At 43.7% G+C, this 25,877-nt stretch overlaps 2 protein-coding genes across 2 annotated transcripts; both read right to left on the bottom strand.

Annotated features, from left to right (window-relative positions):
- Window positions 1-84: 84 nt before the first annotated feature.
- Window positions 85-3,583, bottom strand: LOC143001195 (protein limb expression 1-like). Its single transcript, XM_076150656.1, has 6 exons — window positions 3,381-3,583; window positions 2,765-2,934; window positions 2,106-2,246; window positions 1,887-1,982; window positions 970-1,047; window positions 85-813 (listed from the first exon to the last, which is right to left on the bottom strand). Exons 1-6 carry the CDS (start codon window positions 3,460-3,462, stop codon window positions 388-390), a joined length of 993 nt encoding a protein of 330 aa, XP_076006771.1. The 5' UTR covers window positions 3,463-3,583; the 3' UTR covers window positions 85-387.
- Window positions 3,584-4,680: 1,097 nt separating this feature from the next.
- Window positions 4,681-10,674, bottom strand: riok2 (RIO kinase 2 (yeast)). Its single transcript, XM_076151017.1, has 10 exons — window positions 10,508-10,674; window positions 9,904-10,042; window positions 9,696-9,812; window positions 9,396-9,571; window positions 8,919-9,007; window positions 8,596-8,787; window positions 8,413-8,505; window positions 7,401-7,847; window positions 7,138-7,237; window positions 4,681-5,100 (listed from the first exon to the last, which is right to left on the bottom strand). Exons 1-10 carry the CDS (start codon window positions 10,571-10,573, stop codon window positions 4,939-4,941), a joined length of 1,581 nt encoding a protein of 526 aa, XP_076007132.1. The 5' UTR covers window positions 10,574-10,674; the 3' UTR covers window positions 4,681-4,938.
- Window positions 10,675-25,877: the final 15,203 nt, after the last annotated feature.

The raw sequence follows: 25,877 nt of genomic DNA, 5'->3' as shown, positions 1-25,877 counted from the left end.
CAATAACTGTCCGAAGCCTTAAAAGAAGAACATGGGCCTCCTTTATTTATGGAGTGCCTAAATGAGTGCACAGGCAGTTGGTGGGTCACAGAAAAACATTTATTCACATCTGTATATCACAATGATTAAACAATTTCCCTTTTCAAAAAAGTGGATTATTTGGTTTGAACATAATCTATCAAAGCGATCATCCTTTAAAAATGGCTGCACCAGACCTGACCAGGGAATATATTGTACTTGTGGACAAATATTAAACATCTGTCCAGCTCCTCTTTGATGCAATCAGAGAAATGTAGATCCAGTGTCTTCGTGTCCCATCACAATGTTCTCCCACTATTACAACATCAAATCTCTGGCAGCAGTAGTTGTCTTTCTTTCTGTTTCAATCTATTCGGGCAGAGGCACGCGGCTGTGCTCTGGGCCGGGGGTCAGGGAGACTTTTTGTCTTGTGTTTTTATTGAGGGTTGGTGAACGACTGCAGGGTGTGCTTATTGGATCGAGTTCATCCTGGCTGTAAAGCCTCTGTAAAGGAAATTGCTCCTGCTTGAAAGTTGGACAGTGTACCTGTTGCCATGTGTCAGGTGCGTTTTTTATGTATGTTTGGCTCAGAGCCAAGCTGATGATCTCGGTTTTCTCTTTGTAGAAACGTAATTCTGTGCCTCGACGTCGGGCCAATACCAGCTCTCTCTGTGCCACCTGCAGTTCCTCCCCTAGTAGCCCCGGGGAGCTCTGCTCGCGCCCCAGCCAATCCAAAGCCATGCTGCTCCGCATGTACTCATCGAGACCTCTTTGAGAGTAATAGCTTATCACACTCTAAAAGGTAGACAAGAAAATAGCCATATCATCCACATGCAGCAGCAGAGATAATAATACAATTCTCTACCAAAGTTTGCAGTAAGCAGGGTAACAGCGCAAGTGTAGGGACATGAGATAACATGTGATATTAAGACATTTATGGAAGAACTGTACCTGTCGAGAGCACCGCTTTTCCCTCAGAGCCTTCAGTGTCCCATTCCAGTGTAACAACTGGAACACAGTCATCATTTCCTACAAACAGGGAGAGTAGGGGGGATGGGTGTAATTTGGATCATGAAGCCAAACATCCAGCATCGTATAAGTACATCTGACAAAGGTAATGCATTAAAGGGATATGCCTTTAAACCACAGCGTCACTGTGGATGATTGGTTTGAAGAGATGTTATAAATCTTCATGGACCAGGTAAGATTTCCCTGCTTTATAAAACAAGGTCTGGCTGAGCAGCTGCCATGTGTCAGCAGGTGGTAACATTAATGTCAGACAGACCGCAGAGTCTACACATGAACCTAAGTTGAACTATTGACACACAGGTGGGAAATGCGACAGATAAATGATATGATGTTGAAATCCTCATTTTAACCTCTGGCCTGTTTATTCTATTTTTGACTGTTATATTTTTCTCTATAAAGTTTCCACGTTGAGCATGCATAAGAAGTGACTGCTTCCCCCCTGGTTTGTGCGCAGACATACACATTTACATTTAAGTGTGTTTGAGTACACGTACTCTGTGTCTCAATTGTATATTTGCGTACTGTATGGGTATGTGTGTATATGTGTCCATCTCTGTAAGCTGTGATTCAGGAGGAAGGATAACAAAGCTATTCCCTCCCTGCTAATAACCGTACTCAGAGTTAGAAATATTAGGTGTTTCATACCACGACTCCCTGCCAGAGGTCTGAGCGTGAGATGGAGGAGGAATATATGAGTGACTACAGAGTGTGTGACAATGGAGCACACTCAATTGTTGATTGATTATACACACACTGTGTATAATCCTAACAATTGAGAGTGCTCCATTGTTTGTATATGTTCAGCTAAATTTATATCTATAAAAGTATGTATGTTGTACCTGAAATTCCAGCATGGTCCGTCCTGTGTAAGAGTGGAGCAACAGACTGTAGGTTCCTATACTGGTGCTGGAGTCACGTGCATCCTCTATAGAAACCTGCAAAGAGACAAACACCTTTTACAATCATTCAAATATAACGTGCTTCAGCTCTTTCATTTCTACACTTTCTAAGTCAATTAAACCAGGTCATGTTGTGTGTTAATGCAGGTTCACACGTACAGCGCTGTCTGTGGCTGCCTGCTGCAGGCTCTGAGCTATAAACTGAGAGCTGATGCGTCGACAGGGCAATTCATTCATGAGTGAGTTCATGAGAGCCACGCGAGCTGCATCCCTGCGGGCCTCAGCCTGAGTATCGCACACCTGAATACAAGGAGATGGACAAACAAGGAAGTAGAGTAGCAAACAAAGGAAAAAGGAGTTTGTTCAAAAACAGTTTCTGCTGGCACATTCCAGTCAAGGGCTGATCATTCCACACAGGGACTTTACAGAGCTCATGGGATCAGAAATCAAACGCAAGCTTGAATCGGGGCCAATCGCAAGCCTGTTCTGAGCTGGGGGTCACAATGAACCCATTGAGAAACACCATGACCTTTAAGCTTAACAAGATTAATACATGGCATTCTTTAAAAGGGTGTGTGAGTCTGATTATTACGATTGAAGGGCCTTCAAATCCTCATTTGCACCTTTCATAACTCACACAAGTGAAAGCTGGCACAGCAAAAAGTGATGCAATCAAATTAAAATGTGGTATATAGCAGCTAAATTTTGTGATGCTGCAGCTAAAAGATGAGTACAAATGTTGCACATAGCCTTTCACTATTTCCAGTCACGTTTGTGTGTAGACCAGCAGCAAAGGAGTATAACTTGATGAATTATACCTTAAAGTTTCCAAAGCAGCTTCCTCCTGGCAGCGTGACATAACAAACGTACGGGGCACTGGGGGAAGGAGCAGACTCGTACAGCAGGATGCTCTCGATTTCAACTGACTTGTCCGACTGGCTCACATGCTTCTGCTCCCAAAAGTGATGGAGCATTGCCACCACGGTCACTGCACAGAAGGATGAATCATAAACCTTTAACACGGATGGTAACGGGGAAAAGATAGATAGATAGATAGATAGATAGATAGATAGATAGATAGATAGATAGATAGATAGATAGATAGATAGATAGGAAGCAGGAAGCAGGAAGCAGGAAGGATCTCCATGATGGATACCAGTTTGTTTAGTGACCTCTTCTCCATCACAGTCCCAAAAGTCTCTCGTTTGCAGCCAATTACAGAGCCTTATAAATTACTTAAGTCTGCTGGTGTCCCTGGCTCCGATGCTGCTCTTCCAGTTCAGCCAATATCAAAGGGCAGTTTGTGCTAATTGTTTCTAAGAGCCAGACATCTTTATCTAACATGAGATCAGCATGCCTTTGTCTCCAAAGATCCGTATCACAATATGATACAAGCCTCGGCAAACAAGTTGTTATTGTTCTTCAGTTACTCACAGTCTTTGGGGCAGGTGTCAGTCTCAATCTGTGACAGATTAGGCATGATGCTTTCCCAAACCTTCATTCCACTCATAGTCATCTGATGTTTACACCAACGTTTCTCTTGCACTTGTCCACCTTCACCTCGCACATGCTCAATCAAAGTGGATATGGTCGCAGTCCATACACGTCCCTACAAATGGGCAGCCTCCCCCGTCAAAAACAAGCAGAGGAGTGGGGGAATCAAGTAAAGAACTAGCTCTAGGTCTGAACGCCCCTTCACTTTCTCCACCTCCCACACTCCCTCCTCCTCCTCCTCTCCTGTGCGAACATCTCACCAGGGTTTCTCCTCTCCTCTCAGGCGAACCACCTTTGTCACCCTCACTGCCAATTAGCTCAGAGGGCCTCTCACTCTCCCAACTTACATCACCGAGGTCCAGAGCTGGAATGTCGGGCCCCTCCCCTCGGCCTGTGCAGCTGGCTAATCCCTGGACACAACACAGTTACAGACCAGCACAAAGTTGCCAAGTTGGACCTCGGAGCAGCCCATTGAAACCATCTTGAAGAACGAGAAAGTATCAATCTCCTAACCAGATGAAGCATCTTTTGGATTAATAAAATACCATCAGCATCCACAGACAACCCTGCCTAATATGAAGTGTCCGAGAGGATGGTTGGGGGTGGAATGGCAGCTTATGTTTTGACTTCACACTCTAATCTCAACCCACTGAGCCTGGGGGTCTGTGCTCCATTCAGCCTCTCCAATATGAATAGCCATTGTTCAGGACTGAATTCATCTACTCCCTGAAAGCCTCTAGCACATTGATGAACTAAACACCAAGAAAGAAGTGGTCTCTCTCTCTGAGTTCATCGCGCCTCTCCTCACTGGTCCTTTGCGTGTTGTTGTGCGCCTGGGCTTTGTATGTGAAGGAGTGAATAGGTGTGTGCGCCCATTTCCTGCACCTTTTCATGGCGATCGCTGGTGCGTCCCGGAGCAGGCATGTTCCCACGTTTCTGTCAGCGTCTATTGATTTGATTGGCTGCTCAAGAGGCCGGATGCAGCCGTCTATTCAAGCTGTCAGCTCCAGTTCAGGACCTCTGAACTGGAGTTTAGGATGAATGAAGGTTTTCCACAAACTTCTATTTGAATGTTAAATGTCCATGCCTGCATCAGTCAGTCACTATTATGCTACAGCTAGAATGAACATCAGTAGCCAGTAGTTTGTTTGGTAGAAATGTTTTGATCAACACCTTCTCAGAGTTTATTATCACCAAAATGCTGTCACATTCCTTTCAATGGAGTAAAATAGATCAGAGGGAATGTTTAGATGTTTTTATTGTCAATAATTATGTTGATTATTTACATTCCATTACATTGAATTAGGAGCTTCTTCTCTCTTGACCTGTACTGAATGTGAATTTTGAAAAAAGTGGGCCAACTTCAGAAACACACAAACCGGTTTTGCCTGGTGTGACATTATTCAAAAGAGTGGAGGAAATGTTGGAACAAACTTCTTCCTCTTCTGGGCTTCTTCATGGCTTCTGACCATGATTCTCTCCATCCCTGCAGTTCCATTTATCCCCAGAAGAGTGAACCCTCTACACTGGACTTGATGTTGCTTTGGTTCTCCCTCCTGGCTTTGGTCACCAAGTTGGCCTCCCCTTTTTGCAGACGTCTCCTCTGAGCCGCTTTCTGCTGCTGGGTGAGCTGCTTCTTCACTTTCTGACGAACTACATCCTGCAGCAGTAACACAAACAGAGCAGTTAAGCACATATGTACGCACTGGTCACAAGTCTGGCATCCTTGTGAGAGGATCCCTATTTGCAGACTGATTATTTCGAGACGAGCATGACACTCTGCCTTTGGACAACAAATACTGACCATTACTGTCAATAAGACTGCTTCTGGGCATGTGAAATGTGCTCATCTTATCTTATCATATTTCCACAGCACATTTCATTCTATTAGTTCACAGGTGTCAAACTCAAGGCCCACGGGCCAAATCCAGCCCGCCACATCATTTTATGCGGGAGCAAAATAAACATTTATGCCACATGAATGCAGCGTTTCCACATCAGCGTTTAACAAAGGTGTTTTTCCGAGGACAGATTCTCTGATATTTTAGTAATTGATTCTTTCATGTAATCTCCACTTGTGAACGGCTTTTTGTGCCTTACGTTCTTCTCAAATTGATCTGCTTAATCGATTTGCTTTCCCCAGCTTTCCACAGCAGGATCCAAATCGCTCTTTTACGTTCATTTCCAGCTTGGTACTTTTTAGTAAATGCTTCGTGTTTGTTCTGGAAATGCCTTTGAACATTTTGCCTATTTCTTCTCTTATTTGTGATAATTTCTCTAATTTCTCTCCGTATAGGAAGCACATTATTCTTAATTATTATTTCTCTCCTGTATTGTTGCCAGTGAAAGCAAATTGTAACTGTCCAGGCAGAATTCAACTCTCTATGTTCCTCTTTTTTGGAGTTATCAACAGATAGTGAGTCAGTTCAGTTCACATTTCTACACAGATGTGGAAATGTATGTACATTTAAAATCATTTCTAGATCTTGACAAGTTGTTTTATATATACTGTATTGCTATTATTGTTTATTGTTGAAATTGGACTTGTTTTACCATATAACGCCAAGTGTATCATCACTGATACCGGAGTTTCTGAGACCTCGAGCACTTTCCCTGAAAAACCTTTTGCATGCAATGTGTTGGTGTCTTCTGCCATCTTGTGGATTTTCTGGGCACTGCAGGCAGTAAAAATGACCTAAAAGACAAATCCTAAAAAGGCTATCGTCACGGAGCAGCTCCGACAGTTTTTGGCAGGGACATCTTTGCTAATATTAAATAAGTTACGGTAAGAATAACTTGTATATTGTGACTGATATTAACTGCATTGAAGCAAGTTATAATCAGTTTATATTTTGTAGCTGGTTTCATAGAAAGATCATGTTGAAAATGTGTGTAGCATAAGTGCTACTGCAGGTCTTAGTGTACAGTGTACAGTAAAACAAACCGGTTGAACACCTGCAAGATAGAGAAATCCATTTTGTGAAAAAGGATGGTATTGGTCATTCCCCAACATGGGACACCCTAAAGAGATGCAAGCACTGCACAAGCAATCATTTCTCACATGTATACTGTGGGAAATGAAAAGTAGCACAATAGTGCAAATATTGCAAAATGGAGAGCTTGTAAAAGTGCTCTTGTTTAAAAAAAAAAGTAACAAAATCATTTTATATGTTCAAAATGTTCCAAATAATAATAGATATTTGTTTTTGTTTCATAAAGAGAAAAATTTCCATAAATGCCTGAAGAATCCCATATGATACAAAAGAAAAATCATTTATGAAAATAATTTTCAATATTTTGATTTTGTTAAAAGGTGCAATAAACACTTCAATTTCCAAAAATGTGAATTTTCGGACCAATATTTGTTGGGTTAGGCTTTACATTTCAGGTTGTTCATGACATGTTTTGTAAAAAGATAGTTTAATAAAAGTAAACATCTGCAATATGAACTTTTATCTCTTTGCACCAGAAAAAAAGGGAAAACTTGGAGTTGTGCATTTACATCCAATTATAGGTTATTATGCTATGATTTTACCGCTTCGGCCCACTTGAGTTTAAATTGGGCTGAATGCGGCCCCAAACTAAAATGAGTTTGACACCCCAGTATTAGTATGTAACCCTTGTGTCACACTAGAATGATCGTAGAATAATAAATGTATCGCATGTACAGTGAGCTCGGTGTGTAACATGTACTAACTGGCGGTATGGTAGAGCAGCTTCCTGTGCTGCCCATTGTCCCCTCGCTGTCTGTCCTCGTCCTCCTGTGCGCTGCTATGTGTAGAAGGCTGTCTGAATCTCTGCAGGAGGAAAAATGGGAAAAAAAGTGGTTTGTCAGATTAAATTCAACCAAAAAGGAGTTATATTCGGTATCTAAACAGTACAAAATGAACAGGTACTGATGACACCACTTTATTTGGTTGTGATAACCTTAAATCCAACAGGATCCTCATGTTTCTTTACCTGAAGGGTTTAAATTCCCTGTTGGAGCCAGAAATGTCTGTCAGCTCTGGACACATGTCTTCTGCTTCCTTGAACTCTTCCTCCAACTCCTCTCCCTCTTCATCACTTCTTGTCACAGGTGCCACTTCGGTCTCTTTCTGTACATCTCCCTTTTCACTCTCTTCCTGTACATCTCCCTTTTCACTCTCTTCCTTCTCATCCTCTGCATTGGACTGTGTGTTGGTGACTTTCAGACCCTCCAGTTCCAACATTGCTTGCTTGTATTCCTCTATGTCCACAGTGTCCTCTTCCTCTTCTCTTTCTAAATCGTCATCTGGTGCATGATCGTAATCCTCTTCTTCATCCTCCTCTTCTTCAGGCCCATCTGGGTGTAGTAAGGCAGCATCTCTCTCCAGGTCCTTGGTAAACCCGCTGGCTGAGACTTCAACATCTAATGTGCAGGATCGCCTGGGGGTTTAAGACAAAAATGGTAAGTTAACAATAAAACATGCAAGGACTCATTTATCCTTTACATATTAGGAAATGTAGAAATGCAAAACTATTTACAAATAATGAATAGATTTTGTATTTGTAGCATGGTAAAACCACAGCAGTGTTGAAAATTATTTTTCCTTACATACAGGGCTTCTTAAAGTTTTCGGCCACAAGTGTAAATGTAGATTGCAACTTGAAGAATCCTCATGCACTCAGCTTTTTAGGCCATCATTTATTTTTTGACATAAAGGTATTAACTAGATGTGCGTGGCATTGACTCAAGCGTGATGGGGCCAGCTTCAGTCCAGTGAATCACAAGACAACATTTCATACAAGCCATTTCCGGTTGTTTTGCTAAGATGCTGCAGCAGCAGATGTCAATGTAAGACATCATAATATATGCTCTAAAAAAAGAATGCATTCCTTAAATTTATCAAAATCTAGCTTGACTTGTCAATATTACAATCACTATCCAAATTCAGGGATTCAATTCATTTGGGATATTTCTTCATCTTTTAAATGTTTTTCAAACTGTTACCTGACGTCTTTGAAGGTCGGGTAGAGCTCGCTCTCATAGCTGAACCGCCTTGCAAAGAAATCTCTGATACATTTGACATCTCGGTCAAAATACCTAAAAATTAAGAATAGAAAAGTCAAAAACAGATACATCTTTGTTCATTTTGTGTTCATTTATTTGCAGGTTTATAGAGGAGGTACTGACCATTCAGCATTGAGGTGTGATGTGGACACCATTTGGGGGAAGTCGATCATAGTTACATGGTCCTGGTCATCCAGCATAAGGTTGAATTCATTAAAGTCTCCGTGAATCAGCCCGTGATTGGCCAGTTTGACTATGAGCTCCATGAGCTCACTGTAAAGCGCTGGTGGATCCTGCAGCTCACGCACCTGACACCTGAACGGGAGAGATGACATACACACATTATAACCACATCAAATCCCTCTGCACAAAACACTTGCAAGAGAAATTACAAATACAGAGTGATAAACTGCAACAAGAATGGATGGGATGGCATAGGTACATACAGAGGAAAACCGTTAATGAGCTCCATCACGACAGCGTGTCTGTTATAGTCCACCGGCTTGGGAACGGGAAATCCTCTGTCATACAAAGCCTGAGAAGTGATGAGACGACATAAGAGAGTCACTGAACCAAACTGAATTACCTCCGACTCAACCAGCACCATATACATTCTCTGTGCATTTCAGATGAAGCTGCATTCAGACGAACAACAACAATACAACAAAACAATACCAGGCACAACTCGGCTATGATAAAATACAAAGTGTGAAGGCGGAGGACTAATCCAAACACTTATTCATCCTCTTCTGATGCAGAGATGTACAGCTTGGCAGCAACAACATCTCTTCTCGACACAGAAGCCTGTGTACCCATGCTGATGAGGAATCTGCATGTTTTAATGAGTGAGTTGTAATTGATGGTCTAAATGCGCTCCAACACAGACAAAGACATCAGCTACAGTCCCTGATTTGATGCGTCACCTTCATGTAGGCAAACTCCTTCATGGCAGAGAGGCGAGAGAGGTACAGCCAGGACATGTTCTTCCTGTGTTTGTGGTAATCCCTCTTGTTCTTCAGATTCCTGAAGGAGGTACGGCCCAGCCTGTGAAGCTTCAGAGCGTACTGATCCCCTTCTGGACTGGCCACAATGTATATGTCTAGAGGAGACAAAAACAAAAAGAAAGAAAAGAAAAGTTGTGTACATGAGGGTTTTTAACTTTGGCCAAGTATCATGCCATTGATTACAGTCATTTCAGTAAGTATATGTTTTTTTGTTCTTACCTGACTCTTTGCCCACACCCATCTGGTTGCCTACTGAAATCAGCACTTCTCTGGAACACAGGGTCTTCAGGGCCAAATAGTCATATCCTCCATTGTTCAGCCTGTATCCCTGCACCGCTGAAATAAGTGTATACCAGCACATTAGAAATATACCTTAGCTCTGCCATTGCTGTAAGGACATGTGAAGTATTGCTGTACGTTTTCTTACCCTTGCTGCGCTCATAAGCCACAAGTTTGTGTTTGACTAGCTCTCTCAGGATCTTGTTGCAGCCACCATGTTTAAGGCTTGCGATGGAGGACAGGAGACTCACTGGAACGATCTCATGGTTCTTCATGCCCATCTCAACCTGTGAGGGGAGAAATGCATAGGAAGACACAGACTGCGATTATGGGAGTGTTGGAATTCAAGATGACCTGTGGCTTAGTTACAATAAGGCTGCATAACAGTTATTCGGTAAAAACTGATGAGCTGATGATCTGACAGAGTATAAATAAAGGAATGCTTGAACATGAGTGACACTGGATACAACACTTGTGTCAAGGTTACATAAAAGCATGTTTCAAATGTGACAGCATTGATAAACAAAAGGCTTTAAAGAGTAAAATGCGTACAAGTACTAAAAAAGAAAGCGCTATAACTCAGTGTCAACCTGACTTAAGAAAAATAAGGGCTGAGTTTCCATAAAGCATTATGCAATATAGCATGGGTCTACGAGTGGCCTGTTTAATAAGTACTCTTATAACCTAACACAAGCTAGCAGTTAGCTCAACACGGACTAAACCAGCTGGAAAAAGCTAAATTAGCTACTTACCGCCGTGAGGACGCGGAAGTCATCCCGGGATAAATACCTCAGCACCACAACATTTAACTTCCCCATCTTCAAATAGCAAAATATTGTTTATATTTTTGTGTTATTTCAATGTATCCGCTAAGTCAGCCACATTTTCGTAAACACACGTGCAAGACGGAAGTTGCTAGAAAACGGAAGTGGAGATGAGTGTAAAAAAAACTTTATTGACAACGTTTTAAAGTACAAACCACAAAAGTAAATGATAAACTTACAACAGCAGATATAAAACGTAAGTATCAGAACTGGTAGTGATGAAAAGCGTTACAAGCATTAAAATGAACTGCAAAATTTTCCTCTCAATTGGAAAATAGCTGAATCTAGTCTCCAAAACCTATATTTGCAGAATTTGCTGAACTTCCTATCCTAACATGAATCCTTAAGTTATGGATGCTGTGTAAAACGTATCATGTCTTTGTAACAGTGGTGGTTATGGGTTTCTTGGTGACTCAAATAGCAAAATGTTAATTCACAGGGATGACATACAAGGTTGTAAAGACAGGCATATTTATACCATTTTTCGGGTAGAAATACAAAAGTCATGCTAACAGAGCAGTTTGAGTGGAGACTAGTGTTACAATACAGTTTACACATAAGCTTGGGTGAAACTTTTATATTTCAGCATTTATTCAAGTTCATACCATACCTTAGTCGTCTATTACGTTTATTAAATGTTTCTGTTCATTTAGTTTTTCTGTGTTATAATTTAGAATGTATCTTATTTTCGTATTTGGTCCCAGCAAATACTAAGTTACTAATTATTATGATATTAAACAAAATGACGGTCTTTTGGGACTGTGTGTGTGTGTGTGTGTGTGTGTGTGTGTGTGTGTGTGTGTGTGTGTGTGAGTGTGTGTGTGTGTGTGTGTGTGTGTGTGTGTGTGAGTGTGAGTGTGTGTGTGAGTGTGTGTGTGAGAGAGAGAGAGAGTGTGAGTGTGTGTGTGTGTGTGTGTGTGAGAGAGAGAGAGAGAGAGAGAGAGAGAGAGAGGGATGAAGTATGAGTATGAAACTGAGAGATTTACTGCAGGTATTTGTTGCCATAGCAGCTGGATTCTGTGCATTCCTCAGGCAGGTAGATTGTATACAGAGAGGTGTGTGTGTATGTATATGTGTGTGTGTGTGTGTGTGTGTGTGTGTGTGTGTGTGTGTAGACCTCTATGACAGACGCTGCTCTGTTGTGCCCCCATTCCACACACACACACACACATACACACACACACACACACACACACACCAGACACACAGAACACTTCTACTCTGTGTTGACTCTGTGTGAATTCCTCTACTAGTTTATTTAACATTTTGCAGTTCAGCAAGTGCCTCTGTCCAACAGCAAGGCTCGCAGTGTGTGTGTGTGTGTGTGTGTGTATTATGTGCGTACATTTGTGACGATAAAAGAAGCTGACATGTTTCATTGTCTGTGTAGACCTTTGAATTAAATTGGCTTTAAGTTAACAACATTGATTAAAACTTTACTAGGTACTTATATGTTTTTTACCTCGGACAAATGTGCAAAGTGCAATAGTGAGAAAATGAGCTCCGTGTGAGTCATTCAGGATCAAGGTGTTCCACAAGTCTCCAGTGTTTGGCCGTTTGCACTCCCTGCATCCCTGCACTGCATCATGGGGGTTTTCTGCGCCTATGACCTCTTCGTGCTCCTGTCTGTTTTCCTGCGTCACTGACGTGTGCTGTGTGCCCAAACAGCTCTGGCAGGTGTGTCTGAGAAGGTAAACAGTTAATTTATTCACACACCTTGCCTTCTACCAAGCAGCACACATTTGTCAAGGACACAACACAAAAACTATGACCTCAAAGTTACCATAGAGTTCAAAATGTTTATTAGATCTTAACATCTGACGCCATGGGTTAGATTGAAATCTAGACCCATCCAGTTGAATCATAAGTAAAAATCTAATGTCTAAATGTTTGCTTCAGTTCTGTAATTCCAAACTGTGCCCGTGCGATTCTTCGTTCAGACGCTAGATGGCACTGTGATATAATTGGATGTTCAGCGAATGGCCTAACAAAGACAATTGCTTTCTCTGCTTTGTTGTGTCAAGTGTTGAAACTGGCTATTTCTTCGCTTTTATGTCCACCGTGTGATTTTTGTTTGGTCTGCAGTGGCTTGGAGATATTGAGTCCATTTGCATTTCTATCAGCTTCAGGCCTTTGATTCCAGCAGGAATGGAAGAGGACAAAAACACGACATCCAGCATCAATGGACCATGAAACTAACACTAACCCCTTATACACCAGGCATTCAAAAGTATAAAAGGAATGACTTCAAATTGCGTTCTATTGCTAAAGTTTTATTTTCCCTCTGATTCATTTGAAATGAATTTGATTCTTGAGTTGATTAGTGTAGCTTCTCCTCTACAAAGTTGCTGGTCTGGTTTCTGTGGTGTCATTTTTCTTTCATTTGCTTGCTCCTTCCATGCCGATATGAGTTTCCTACCAGTGGGAACACATGATAACACTGCTACTAGATTGGATATATCTAATATTAGATCTGCAGTCGTTTCGATTAGATTATCTTATCTCCTCATAAGCTCGATTTCTCTTTGGAATTCACATAATATGCTGATCCTGTAATATCTTGAGTAGTTTCTATAAAGTGCTCAAAGTTGTACGTCTGATCAAAACGTGGTACTACTGTGGCTCTCATTATAAGAAGTGGTTATTAAAGAGCATATATGACAGACGGATGTATAGTCGTCTGTTTCACAGAGCTGTGGCACCAATGTGTGTGTGAGTGGAGCTAGGAGGCTGAGCAGAGTGCAGACCCACCCGCCTGTGTGCGGAATTATCTGGAACGTGGCAGAACAGCCATTCCTGTATGTTTGCGTTCACATCACACACACACACACACACAAAATGTTCTCCTTCCAGATGTGTCTGAAGGAAGTTTTAGTCACGCCTCAGCACAAAGCAGCTCTCTTTTCAGTCCTCTGCCTTCCCATCTTTTTTCTCCCTCACCTCTTTCTTCTGTTTTCCCGCCTCCTCCCCAGCCTTGCCTGTTGGGAATGTAACACGTCTGATTGAAACGCGGCCTCCATTAAAAGCCTCCAACCGAGGTGTCGTGCAGTAAACCAGATTCATTTCCACCTTGTGCACATGCTCTCTGGTGTGTGTTTTATGGTGTGCATGGTTTAAAATAAGATGACCCCCATTCACTCTGTGTGTATAGAAGCGAATACTCTCAATAGACCTGCAGTGAATCAGGATCCTTTGATTAGAAATTAATGAACCTCTTGTGAGCTTAGGATGAAAGCGAGAGCTGTATAGGTCAAAGTGATGAAAGGACGTGTGAAGTGTAGAGATTACGACATTTGATGTACAGTTACAAAGCCTCGGTAACCTTCCTCCTTATTCTTTTGTTGATATTAAAACAGAAATTAGTCAGGGTGATTCAATGCATTTATAATGCATGGAAGCATTATAAATGTTGCTTTAAATGTAATATCAAATCTTCTGTTTACCAATAGTATAGTTTTATGTACAGTATTTGGCAAATCAAATAGTCACAGAGAGCGAGACTCTTCTTATTGGAAATGTGACCAAATCTTACCTATGGTCCCTCCACAGGGAGTTGGAACCCGCACTTAAGAGAGGAAAGGGACCAGCTGAGGCGACATCTAATCAGGACGTGACACCCAGGGAGGAGTTCCAGGCCTGTCCACATGGGAGAAGACCACGGGACAGACCCAGAATATGAGGGAGCAAGTAGCCAGAGAGGGACATCTGGGCTACTTGACCTCCACAGGGATATGCGGTAGAAAATGGATAGACAGAGAGCGACAACTGACCTCCGACCTCTAGACAAGCAGAGGTGAACGTGACAGTCAGGCTTTTATTGATTGCAGCTGTACATATATGGACATGCTGTGCCTCTTGTATCTTTACAAAACCCTGATCTTAAAGTTAAAAAGGGCCAAGTGGTTTTGAAATGATTTTTGTTATTGTGTCAATGTTGAGTGCATCTGTTGAATGGCGCGCGCACACACACACACACACACACATGCACGCATTCCACACACACAAATTGCTTCTTGTTGTTTTGAAGTCCATCCTTTAGAGGGAGAATGCTAAATTGAAGCGGGAATTGGAGGAGCTTAGGTAGGGCTCCAACAACAAGCGTGGGCTTTGTTCCTCGGGTATCATTGCTCTGCCTCGAGCCAGCTGCTGTGTGTTTGGAAACATAAAATTTGATTAGATTAGAGCAGAAGAGAGCAGATCCACTTACTCTGCCTGTTCTGCTGGAAATCTCCTAAACAGTAATCTCCTCTCAGGTGCCGGAACAATCAGCTCGTAAACGAGGGGCCGGAGGAGAGGAAATATGAGGAGAGAAGCTCAATCTGGGCAAGCCCTGTTTGATGCAGCTTGAGAGACAGGTACATGCACCCACACACACACACACACGCGTAATAAATATAAGCACACAAACAAGCTGTCTCAGGCGGTGACATGTTGGTGTTGATTTCTCTCCTCTTCCCCATTTCGAAATTTGAATGTTGTTAACAAATCACATTATCTCACACACACACACACACACAGGTAAATCCTGAGTACGTACGCACACTTTGTTCAGGCAATATGAAAGACACAGATTAGATTGTGCAAGCTTGACACCTTAACTCGATGATTTATTCAGTGTTTAATACACACGGGAGGAGGCATGTGTATGTTTTAAGTAATTGTGTGTGTAAGTGTGAATAATACTTTATCACTACTTGTGTGTGGTTTATAATCACTTCCTCCCAGGCCGATGCGACTGAAATGTGTTCCCCCTGTCAGTCAGGCTCTGCAGAGGATTATTGAGGCACAGGGGGAGTCTGTTTACTGTGTTTTTGCATTAAGATGGTGGTCGGTTGTGTCATATGCACACACACGGTGCCAGTGTAACTCTCTCTTCCCGCTGTAATGATTCCTGTGTTGCGTCTCCAGTAATCAGCTGCTTTGACCCCACTGTGCTCGGTTGCTGTTGCGTTGACAAAAAGTTAAAAGTTAATAACCACATCACAACCAGGTTTAGAATTCAATCTTGGGTTTAAGGTTTGAATTGGAAGTAAGATTAAGGTTAGGTTAGGTTTACATTTACACTCACTTAGATAAGCATGATGTGTATGGTCAGCAGTTAAGGGGTGGATATTCACAATTTAGTGTACACAATTGAGAGAAATTAGTGTCTGTGTGTGTGTGTGTGTGTGTGTGTGTGTGTGTGTGTGTTGGGACATGTGTGTGTGTGTGTGTGTGTGTGTGTGTGTGTGTGTGTGTGTGTTGGGACATGTGTGCGTGTGTATGTAAGTATGAATGATGTAACATAGGCCCCAGCCAGATAATAACATGCCAGAGTGATAGAGAGTGCTTCTAACTAACAGCATTTCTGAGACGATCCTCTCTATCACACACACACACACACACACACGCACACACACACACACACACACACACACACACACACACACACGCGCACATGCACCCACGCATGCGCACATTCCCGTTGCTTGTCACAGCCTTGTAATGGGATCACTGAGGTACTAGACCTGCATCAGTCACAGTGCAGGTGCAAACGTGTACTTGCACACGCACATACACACACATACACACAAGCAGACGCTCATAGAGGGTGAAGGAACAGCAGGACAGCTTCTTTTTATCTCAGATGCCACCGCTGTTCAGGTCGTAAGATACCAAATACGTCTCCTCTCTATTTCTCTGTGTGTGCGCGTGTGCGTGTGCGTATGCGTGTGTGAATGCTCTAATGTCTGAGTGTATCTGCGTGTGTATCTGTGTAGTTTAATAGCATTAAGTCCTGCAAGCGTGAAATGAGGCGGTGTCCCTCTATCTGTCTTTAAGAGCAGAGCTGAGCAGAGAGAGGCTGACTTGAGCTGATGGTTTCACGCCGGCGTACTGACCAACGTGTGAGGCTGAGCTCCTCTTCTGAGCTCGGAGGGATCTTTAATGGGAAAAACACGAAAAAGCTTGGCTTTGTTATATAACAGTTTGCTTAAGATAACACAGATATTCCTTATGATGACATGTCCAGCTGGTCATCGGTTTAGTCTTTTGGACGTTCTTACAGCAGTCTTGGTAAACGATCAATGCGCTCACTGCTTCAAACCCTGAACACGTTGTTTAATAAGCTTTGCCTGCAGGTCAGTGCACCACAGATAGCAGATATCTGTCCGTCATAGCGAATCCGTCAAAACAGCTGCCGTCCTGTTTACGTCCTGGATCTTATGGGTTCTGCCTCGATCCTCCCTCAAGGATCTGCATAAACTCTGGCCCGGGCCAAGAGTGAAATGATACACACACACATTTTACACAAACAAGCATCAAGACCGTGCATCACTGTAATCACACCGCAAGGGATGTTGGGTAATTTAGTTAAAGATGTCAGGAACGTAAATCACTTCCAATCAGTCCTGCGCTCTCATTGGTCAATCTCTCCACCTCCAGTAGGACCCCATTGGTCAGTCCTCTGCGTGTATGTCTCTATAAGTCTCTTAATGTTCAACTGTTGCTCACTGGGACACATCAGGACGCATATTACACAGTCTCAAGAAAACCAAGACATTAAACAAAATGCTAGAATAATCACACACATTGTACAGACATTAAATTACATCATCCAGGGTGTGAGACAGCTGTATCACTTCTCTCTGGCTGAAGTAAATGGTAATCCAGATAATTATTGATTAAAATTAAAGCATGTGATTTAATTCAATAAAATATTGACATTAAATGTGAGGACTGCACAATATCTCGCAATATAGAACACATGTGGAGGAAAGTGCAGCTCCCCATTAAGTGCAGCATTGGTGGGGAAGATATTTTTGCTCCTTTGTAAGGAGATAACAGGAGAAGGCCTGTCACCTGTACACACAACCATACACACATACACACACAGACTTTAGATGTTCAGGGCTTTGATTTCATCCAGTCTGCACCACACGGTAGACAGCCAGGGATCTTCAAACAATACCTAGATATCACCCTGACACTCTTACTGCATATCTAGTGCTAATGATTACTTCTTAAGCGCACACACACACGCCCACACGCACACACGCGTGCTCGCACACCCTGGCCTCACCTGCACTTAATGATTCTGTGAACGCAGCACATCTCAAAGCCTGTTCCGTTTGCTCCCTCTACCCTCAGGCGAAGGCCTTCATCACAACACCCGCCATTGATTGGGATGATACAGAGCATTAATAAGCAGCATAAGAAATATGGGCGAAACGTGGCATTAGGAATGATGAGTGCGCTGAACCGTAGTGCTAAGAGTTCGCTCTGGTGGACGGGGGGGGCAGCGGAGGTGATGGACAGTGAAAGGAGCATACAAACGAGCAGCCACCCACAAGGAAAATCATCCCACCTTGGATGTTTACTACACAGGGAGCAGTCTGTGTGCAGCTGAGGCTGGCAGTAAATATCTCTGGTATGTGTGTGTGTATGTGTGTGTGGTAGTGTACACTCCCAGGAGGGGGTGCTGTGTGGAGTGCTAGAAATGCAGCGAAAGAAGAGATTCTCTGTGCCTGTGTGTGTGCGCGTGTGTGTGTGTGTCCTGTCCAGGTGGATGTATTCTGGGTCAGGCTGTTTGTCAGAGCTCAGACCAGATCGATGTGGCCCTAATCTAAAGCAGTATGATGTGATTGATTGCCTCATATTCTGAGGGTCTGCACGTACCTCCAGTGTGTGATGGACACACACACACACACACACACACACACACACACACACACACACACACCTTTGCAATGGTCAGTTCAACACAGCGAAGCAAAATAATTGATTGTGATGAAATGGAATAAGAACAGATTGGTTTTGTTGGGCACAAGAATGGACAGTATATCTTAGCGGGTCAAAAAAGGATGACGGGAGCAGAAAATGCTCATTGATACCATCTTTCATGTGTGAGGTGCCAGTGTTTGTGTGTGTGTGTTTCTTCCTGAAATTGTTTTTCCTTCTCCACATCACTCGTGCTATTTTCTTGTCAGTCAAGTCCGTCCGATGTGTGTGTGTGTGTGTTTATGTAATCTAGCGATGTTGACAAGATGTGTAACGTGGAATGACGAGGGAACGGTTCAATTTGAGCGTCTGCAGGAGTGTGTGAAACGAGCAGAGACGCTTGCCCCCACAGGGTGACGGGTGTGTTTGCATATTTCCATATTTGAAATGTTAACGACACCTGTAGGGTATATTGAGGCAAATGTGCTCAGCCAGTTTCATGCTTTTCTGCGTGCGTGGGTGAGGGAGTGTTTGCGCGTGTGCCCCTGTTTATTTGCGTTCTGTGTGTGTACAGCGTATGCGTGTGCCTGCGTGTTTGCACATATTGGGGCTACGGCGTCTCCTCATTGACATGCATGGTGTCAGAAACCTCATTTGAACTGTTGGTAATGGGCTTTGCTGGGTAAGTTTGCCTGCTGGGCTGCACTGTGCCGCCTCCTCTCAGAATTAAACTATTAAATGAAACTTCACCACGGCTGCACCTGACTCGCTTTCAGGAGTGTGTAACCAAAGTTTTTTACTACGAACAACAACAGGCCTTATTCTTATGGAAACACTCCGATCCGTGGACTCCATTTATATTTCATCAGATTTCATCACATAAGCGAGACTACCTGGTGCAACTTTAACGTCAGTCTTTAAAGCATGAGAAGTGGTTTATGCCTCGCATGCAGTTAATCCTCAACAACTTACATGTTTGATGCCTTTTCCCTGGATTTGTCATACTTACCCTCACTCGCCAAATATGCAAACCACTCCCTCTCCTTCCTCGCCCTCCTCTTCCTCCTCACTCTCTCTCTCTCTCTCTCTCTGGCTCCCCTCTGTCCCTCTCTTTGGATCTGCCTTCGTGGCACCGTGATGTTGTTTCATCTCTCTCCCGAGTCTCCCCATCCCATCCCTTGCTTTGCCTCCGCTGTGTCACAAGAGGAGGATTAGCCTTCATGTCGTGCCCAGGTTTGCCTCTCTGAAGCGTGTGTGTGTGTGTGTGTGTTTGTACACTTGCAAATGTGCAAAAGAGAGACAGCGAGAAGACTTGAAAGTAACATTACAGAGCAGGTGGTCTTCCATCTGTGCTGATCACAGTTTACCTTCTCCTCTCTCTCTCTCTCTCTCTCTTTCTCTTTTTTTCTTCTTTCGCTCATGCCCTCAACTCGTCACGCAGCCACACATACACACACGCAGCCACACATACACACACGCAGACACACTCCCACCGCTCTGACGATCATTCACACAAAGGCTTTTGCTACAGGGCACCGTGACATTGCCTCCCGAAAATGAGAAAGTGAGTAAAAGAGACGAGGGAGAAAAAAAGGGGAAGGCCAGAGGGAGAGAGGGGCTGGTGCAGAGACACAGTGATATATGCGCTGAAAAATGAGGGACAAAGGGAGTAACAAGACATAAAGAAATGGGGATTGTGCTGCAGACAGGAAGACAGCTTGTGTTTGTATAGGGGGTTAAACAAAAAGGCTTCACAGGGAAATAAAGAACTGAATGAAGGAACATAATAGAAGGAGAGAGGATGAACCCTAGGAGAATAAAAATGTACCATCGGTAAGGTCACCAGCGCTGATAAATATGCATTTCTTTTAGTGTTTGATATGTATGGTGGTGTGTGTGTGTGTGTCTCTGGAGAAGTCCGTAGTTTAGGCTCTCACTATTAAAACATGTCTGAAGGCTGGTGGAGGCCAGTGAAGCAGCTGGGGCTCTCTCCCCAGGGAGCCTCAGCTGACTGAATGCTCAGGTGGGTGTATTGATAGAGGTGTGGTAGTTCAGATGCACGGCCAGACACACACACACACACACACACACCATTCGGGTATGCTTCATAATATGATATTAAGCAGGTAATCGGGTGTGGGTGAAGCAGGGAGAGAGCAGAGGGAGAACAAGTGGAGCAGAAGTGCGGAATCACTGATACGAGACATTCTTCACAGTCGCGTTCTTACACCCGGTCAGACGTTTCCACAAAGAACCTTGTCCATCTGCAGAAAGTTGAGCCCATTGCTCCCCACGTTTGCCAATCAAAACACCAGACCGTCACGTGCAGCTCTACCCCAGCAGAGCAGCGTCTGACATCTCAAGACTCTTCCGCCAGCCAGCCCGCAGGTCAGTCAGAGGCCAACCAATCGGAGATCTCATCGTTAAGTTCTTACCCCCCCTGGACCCCTGCGGCACAGCAAACGCACCATAACTCCAGCCAAGCGACGTGACAGTGTATCATCTTAATCAGACAGGCATATTTGTGTGTGTGTGTGTGTGTGCGTCTGTGTGTGTGGTCCTCTGTGAGTTTATGAATGCTCAAAATACCTGTTCTGCCAAATCAGTGCCTTATTTGATCTGAATGATTACGCACTTGAGAGAGCAAGGTGGAATTAGAATGAAGTCTTATTGTCTCGCTCTGTTCTTCCTCTTCTTCTTCTTCTTCATCTCTCTCTCTCTCTCTCTCGCTCTCTCTCTCTCTCTCTCAGCGGTGATTTAAGGAAACGAGCAGCACTTAAAACCTATGAGCTCTGGAGTCAGACCGAGTCCATGTCCGGATATATCAGCTCAACCATGCGTGTGAGTGAGTGTGTGTGTGTGTGTGTGTGTGTGTGTGTGTGTGTGTGTGTGTGTGTGTGTGTGTGATTGAATGTGTGATTCTGTGTGATGCACTGTATCAGGCACCTGCTGCTGCACTTTTATGGAGTTGACCTCACAGACACACTCTCGCTGCGCTCCAGATGCAGGTTTAGTGCACTCAGTACGTCGGTGCGAGCGAATGGAAAAACGGTGGACACGGCTGAGAGCAGAGCAGTTTGTTTGATTTGTCATCGTTTTGCGAACAGGGTCTCTCATTCCCTGTGTTACACACACACACACACACACACACACTACTCTGCTGATGAATAAAATTGCAACAGAATGGAATGTGTAATGAAAGTTTTACAGCTTTGTTATACATTTCGACCCTTATACTTCTATTTGAGAGTTTCTTACCGGAGGCATTTTGAATTCATAAACGATAACACACATTCGATTGCATTCGCCTAAGTTTACCTTAGTGGGAAAATGAGCAAGATACTCAAGTTGTGGGTGAAAACCGACTTAATAAGCATGAACACATCCCCTGCAGCAGCCACTCGGGACCAGACACAGCAATTAAAAATTCCATTATGTGAGCTAAAAAAAGGGAATTGGATTAATTGCGTTGCTTTAAAGGGCAAGAGATAAGCTTTGAACCAAGCATGATCTTTAAATGCTCCATCATTCATGCACGGATCATCAACATGGTGCCAGAGATGCTATCATGTGTGATGGGAGACATTTCCATCACCCTTAGTGTGTTCGAGCAAATGACAAGACGATGCTTTGTTTGTTTACACGGATTAGTAAGATGCCTTTTGTTTGTATATTGCTGTATAATTGTCTTTTTGGCTGCATTTGTGTCTGTTTCATTTTTGAGTGATCACAGTTGGATTCATCTCAGTGGATCAGCAACACGTCTCCCTTGCGCGGCTTTTCATCTGGAAATTCTGGCGCTCGCACCATTACTGCCCTTCTTTAGCCCATCTGCCTCCTCATGCATCCTCCCTCCTTCCTTCCTTCCTTCCCAGTCCTATTACCTTGAGCCTCCTCACCTCACCTCACCTCTCTGATTTTTTTTACCTAGATTCACCCCATCTCCCCATCCCACCCTCTCTGGCGGTCTCTTTCCCAGATATGTTCTTCTGTTTGACAGTCTCAGAGTGGAAACAAAGGAAGGAAAAGACGATGGAGGGACAGAGGGAGGGAGGGAGAGAGATAAAACAGCTAATCGCACAGTGAAGTCATACACACAGCTGCTCCGCTTCTTCTCCACCCTTTACTTCTTTGCTGTTCTCCCTCTTTTGCCTAATGTTTGAAAAAGCTTTTATTCCACAAATTATTTGTGCTCTCATGAATAATACATAAGCATCAGAGCGAACTCTCTTTAATCCCCACCCTATTCTGATCTCTCTCTCTCTCTCTCTCTCTCTCTCTCTCTCTCTCACCCTCTCTCCCTCCCTCTCTGCCCCCGCTGCATTTCTCCCTCCAAACACACACACACAATTTAGTAACGAGACACAATACATCGCAATGTAATAATAAAACACTACAATGTCATTTTTTAGTATCTTCCTCCTCATCATCATCATCCTCGTCCTTCTGCCGATGATGAGATCATAGTGCAGAGCAGGTGAACGGAGCCCCTCACAGCTCAAACAGTCTCATTGAAGCAATAGTGTGAGGAGGAGCTTCTTTTACAGGTTTTCACTGGAAGAGAAGCAACACTAGAGAACTGATAAATATTTCAAATAAACATTGAAATCCCCTGGTCGACAACATAACGGTAAGAAATACACAAAAAGCGAGTATAGGATTACCAGGCCCGTTTCAAACACATACACACACACTCGCGCACACACACTTTTACACACTTCACTCACAGATGGCCTGGCCCAAGTAATTTCCTCTGTGGATGGAGGATAACTGGATTTACCAGTCTGTTATGTTCTGGTCTTCTGACAGATCTGTTTATAGCCATAAAAAGGCAAAAACACGACCAGCTAATAAGACAGCTACCCATTTGCGTGGGTGTGTGCGTGCGTGCGTGTGTATGTGTGTGTGCATTTTAATCCTCTAGGACTTGCACCCCATGCTGATGATCATACCGCTATAATACTTCAGTAATAGCTTTAGTAGTTAATAGCACATCAGCCACCTTGTGACAGTGTAATGCTTAGTTAATGCGTTTAGCAAAATATTCCATTACGGCTTTCTGTTTTGCAGAGACGGGATAATGGAGTTATTTCTCACTTTTGTCACAGTGTGTGGTTACCATTTTGTTCCCGTCTTTACATGCACAGTCATCTATGCACATTATAATGTATTGCTCTGCTGAAAAAGCAATTTCCCATCAAGTTTTGATAGAGTTTCCAGTGAAAGTGCTTGTGCCGCTTAAAACCCTGATTTGTCATTTTCGAGAGAACGTCATAAGTGTAATATGGTGCTTTACCCCGTTCCCTGTCAACAGGATTCTTTAATCCACGACAGACATTTCAGGCAGGAAGGGAGCTGCTAAGCTGAGGTGACACTTCCTGCAGAGCAGAGTGTTTTTAGGGTCGACGGCTGTTTTTATGTCATCGTTCCTGATGATTCTAGTGCTTCTCTTCAAAACAATGAATATCAGCCTAGCTTACAGAATGTGTTGAGTGCACACACCGGTGGAGGAAGCACATCTGTGAAGAAGGAGAAAGTGTGAGTGTATATGTGTGTGTGTGTGTGTGTGTGTGTGTGTGTGTGTGTGTGTGTGTGTGTGTGTGTATGTGTGTATGTGGGGTGGATGTGTGCTCTGTGTCTGCCTGGGGAAGTGAAGTGTTGCACGGAAACAACCACGTCGGCCAATTAACTGCGTGTGAAGTCATCATCGCACATGACCCAAATACAATTTTAATGCCCCCACGCTTCAAAGTAAACACACATAGCCACATGTACACAAACACACACACACACACACACACACACACACACACACACACACACACACAGTCACCTCCAAACTAAACAAACCATTAAAAGTTAACTCTCCCTCCCTTGGGTGTCGTCCGCTGAAACATAACATCGCTCAGTTTTTGAGTGAAGCTGTCAGTTAGCTACACCATTTCACCCTGAGATCACGGCCCAACAGACCAACACACACAAGGACATACTGGCGTTTTGGGAGGTTCTTTCCTTTTTGATTGAAGCAGGCAAAGTGACATGCTGTTAAAATGTAATGTAGATGTCATAATGTCACTGCTTCCTTGTAATTAGCCGCCTGGATGGTGTGTGTAATCACAGCTTTGTCTCCTTTGTCGCGGCCATGACACGGCTTGATCTAATGCCTGATCTATTCCTGGCCGATGTGTGTGTGCATGTGTGAGCGGGTGGATGTGCTGTGTGCCAGGTGGACACAAGACTAGTTGAATTCAGATTGATTACTATTTGTCCTCTGAGCACCTGCTAAAACACACACACACACACACACACACACGCATAAAGTGGTGGCTGTATTCTGAGTGTGTTTGAGCTGCATTAGAAATGCATAAGTAGTGTTTAGAGCGGCGCAGAGCTCCTTTCATATGGAGATGCGTCTGAGGAGTCCACGCTTCGACCTGTCTCTGCCTATCTGATAGAGCATTACACCCACAGCTGCACCCGCCCTGCGTTCTTAATATGCCTCCTCTCCCTCTTTCTGCTCTTGCTCTCTCACTCCACTCCACCGTTTCACACAATGCGCGTCACAAACTGCAGAGGAACTTATATTAATACTGATGATGGCGATTCCGTCCCGGTTGTTTGCCTCTGTTGGTAGCCTAGATACCGAATTAACGACTCTAAATTGGAGGTGTATGAATAGAGCGACATACCGAGCAGTGAAATATAAATGCATAGTATGGAAAAATGAGAAGAAAAGAGCTTTCTAATAGAGGAGCCACGACGTCTCTCTTGTCTGCCAAGAGATAAAGATGATGCAGATGAATGTCAGCAGAGCTCATTGTTTGGCTGCCAGGGGAGAGGGACTGATCATGGATGTCAGCATGCAGTGTATGTGTGTGTGTGTGTGTGCGTGTGTGCGTGTGTGCGTGTGTGCGTGTGTGCGTGTGTGCGTATGTGTGCTTGTCATTAATTATATGCGTGCTCTGGGCTCCAGTCTGATTGTCAGCACCTGATGCGTCTGCTCACCTTTGTCTGGGTGGAGGACAAGGAGAAGAGGAGCGAGCAGCACAGACGAAGAGCAGTGGGAGTGCGGCAGAGGAGCTTGAAGAGGAAGCACGAGGCTCCCAGACACAGATGAAGAAGAGGCTTCACGCGCCAATATGTCCGTCGCTTAGCAGGTGCAGTCTGACCTGCAGCACGCTGGCTTTTTCCTCTCCCCTCCCTTCGCTCTGTTCGTCTCTCTGCCAAACAAAGGCGGAGAAAAGTCTGTTTCGACACACGTCAGGCTAAACAAAGACGGAGAGACGGAGCACTTTGGCTTTTATGTGCTTGTCAATTCAAACACATTTCCTGTTTACTTCAGCTATCAGTGTTACCGGGCCCAGTGTTGTTTGACTTATTTTATTGAATTCTTTTGGTATTAATATTGGACCTATCAGAGTCATACGGCTTGTTTTTGTAATCCTATTGTCGTATTTTGTGTTTCTTAGACAACTCATAAATTCCTAATTGGCTTTTCCAACCAAGGCTTCGCTTCGTCTTTCTCTCCATCTGTCCGTCTTTGCCTCTGTGAAGGTTTCCTCCATTTTCACTTTTGCTTGCAAAATTTTACAGGGGTCAA

Source organism: Genypterus blacodes, unplaced genomic scaffold (assembly GCF_046128005.1).
Source record: "Genypterus blacodes isolate CSIRO-AG114 ecotype Tasmania unplaced genomic scaffold, CSIRO-AGI_Gbla_v1 ptg000053l_1, whole genome shotgun sequence".
Classification (NCBI taxonomy): Eukaryota; Metazoa; Chordata; class Actinopteri; order Ophidiiformes; family Ophidiidae; genus Genypterus; species Genypterus blacodes.
This window is presented reverse-complemented; position numbering and strand designations above follow the sequence as displayed.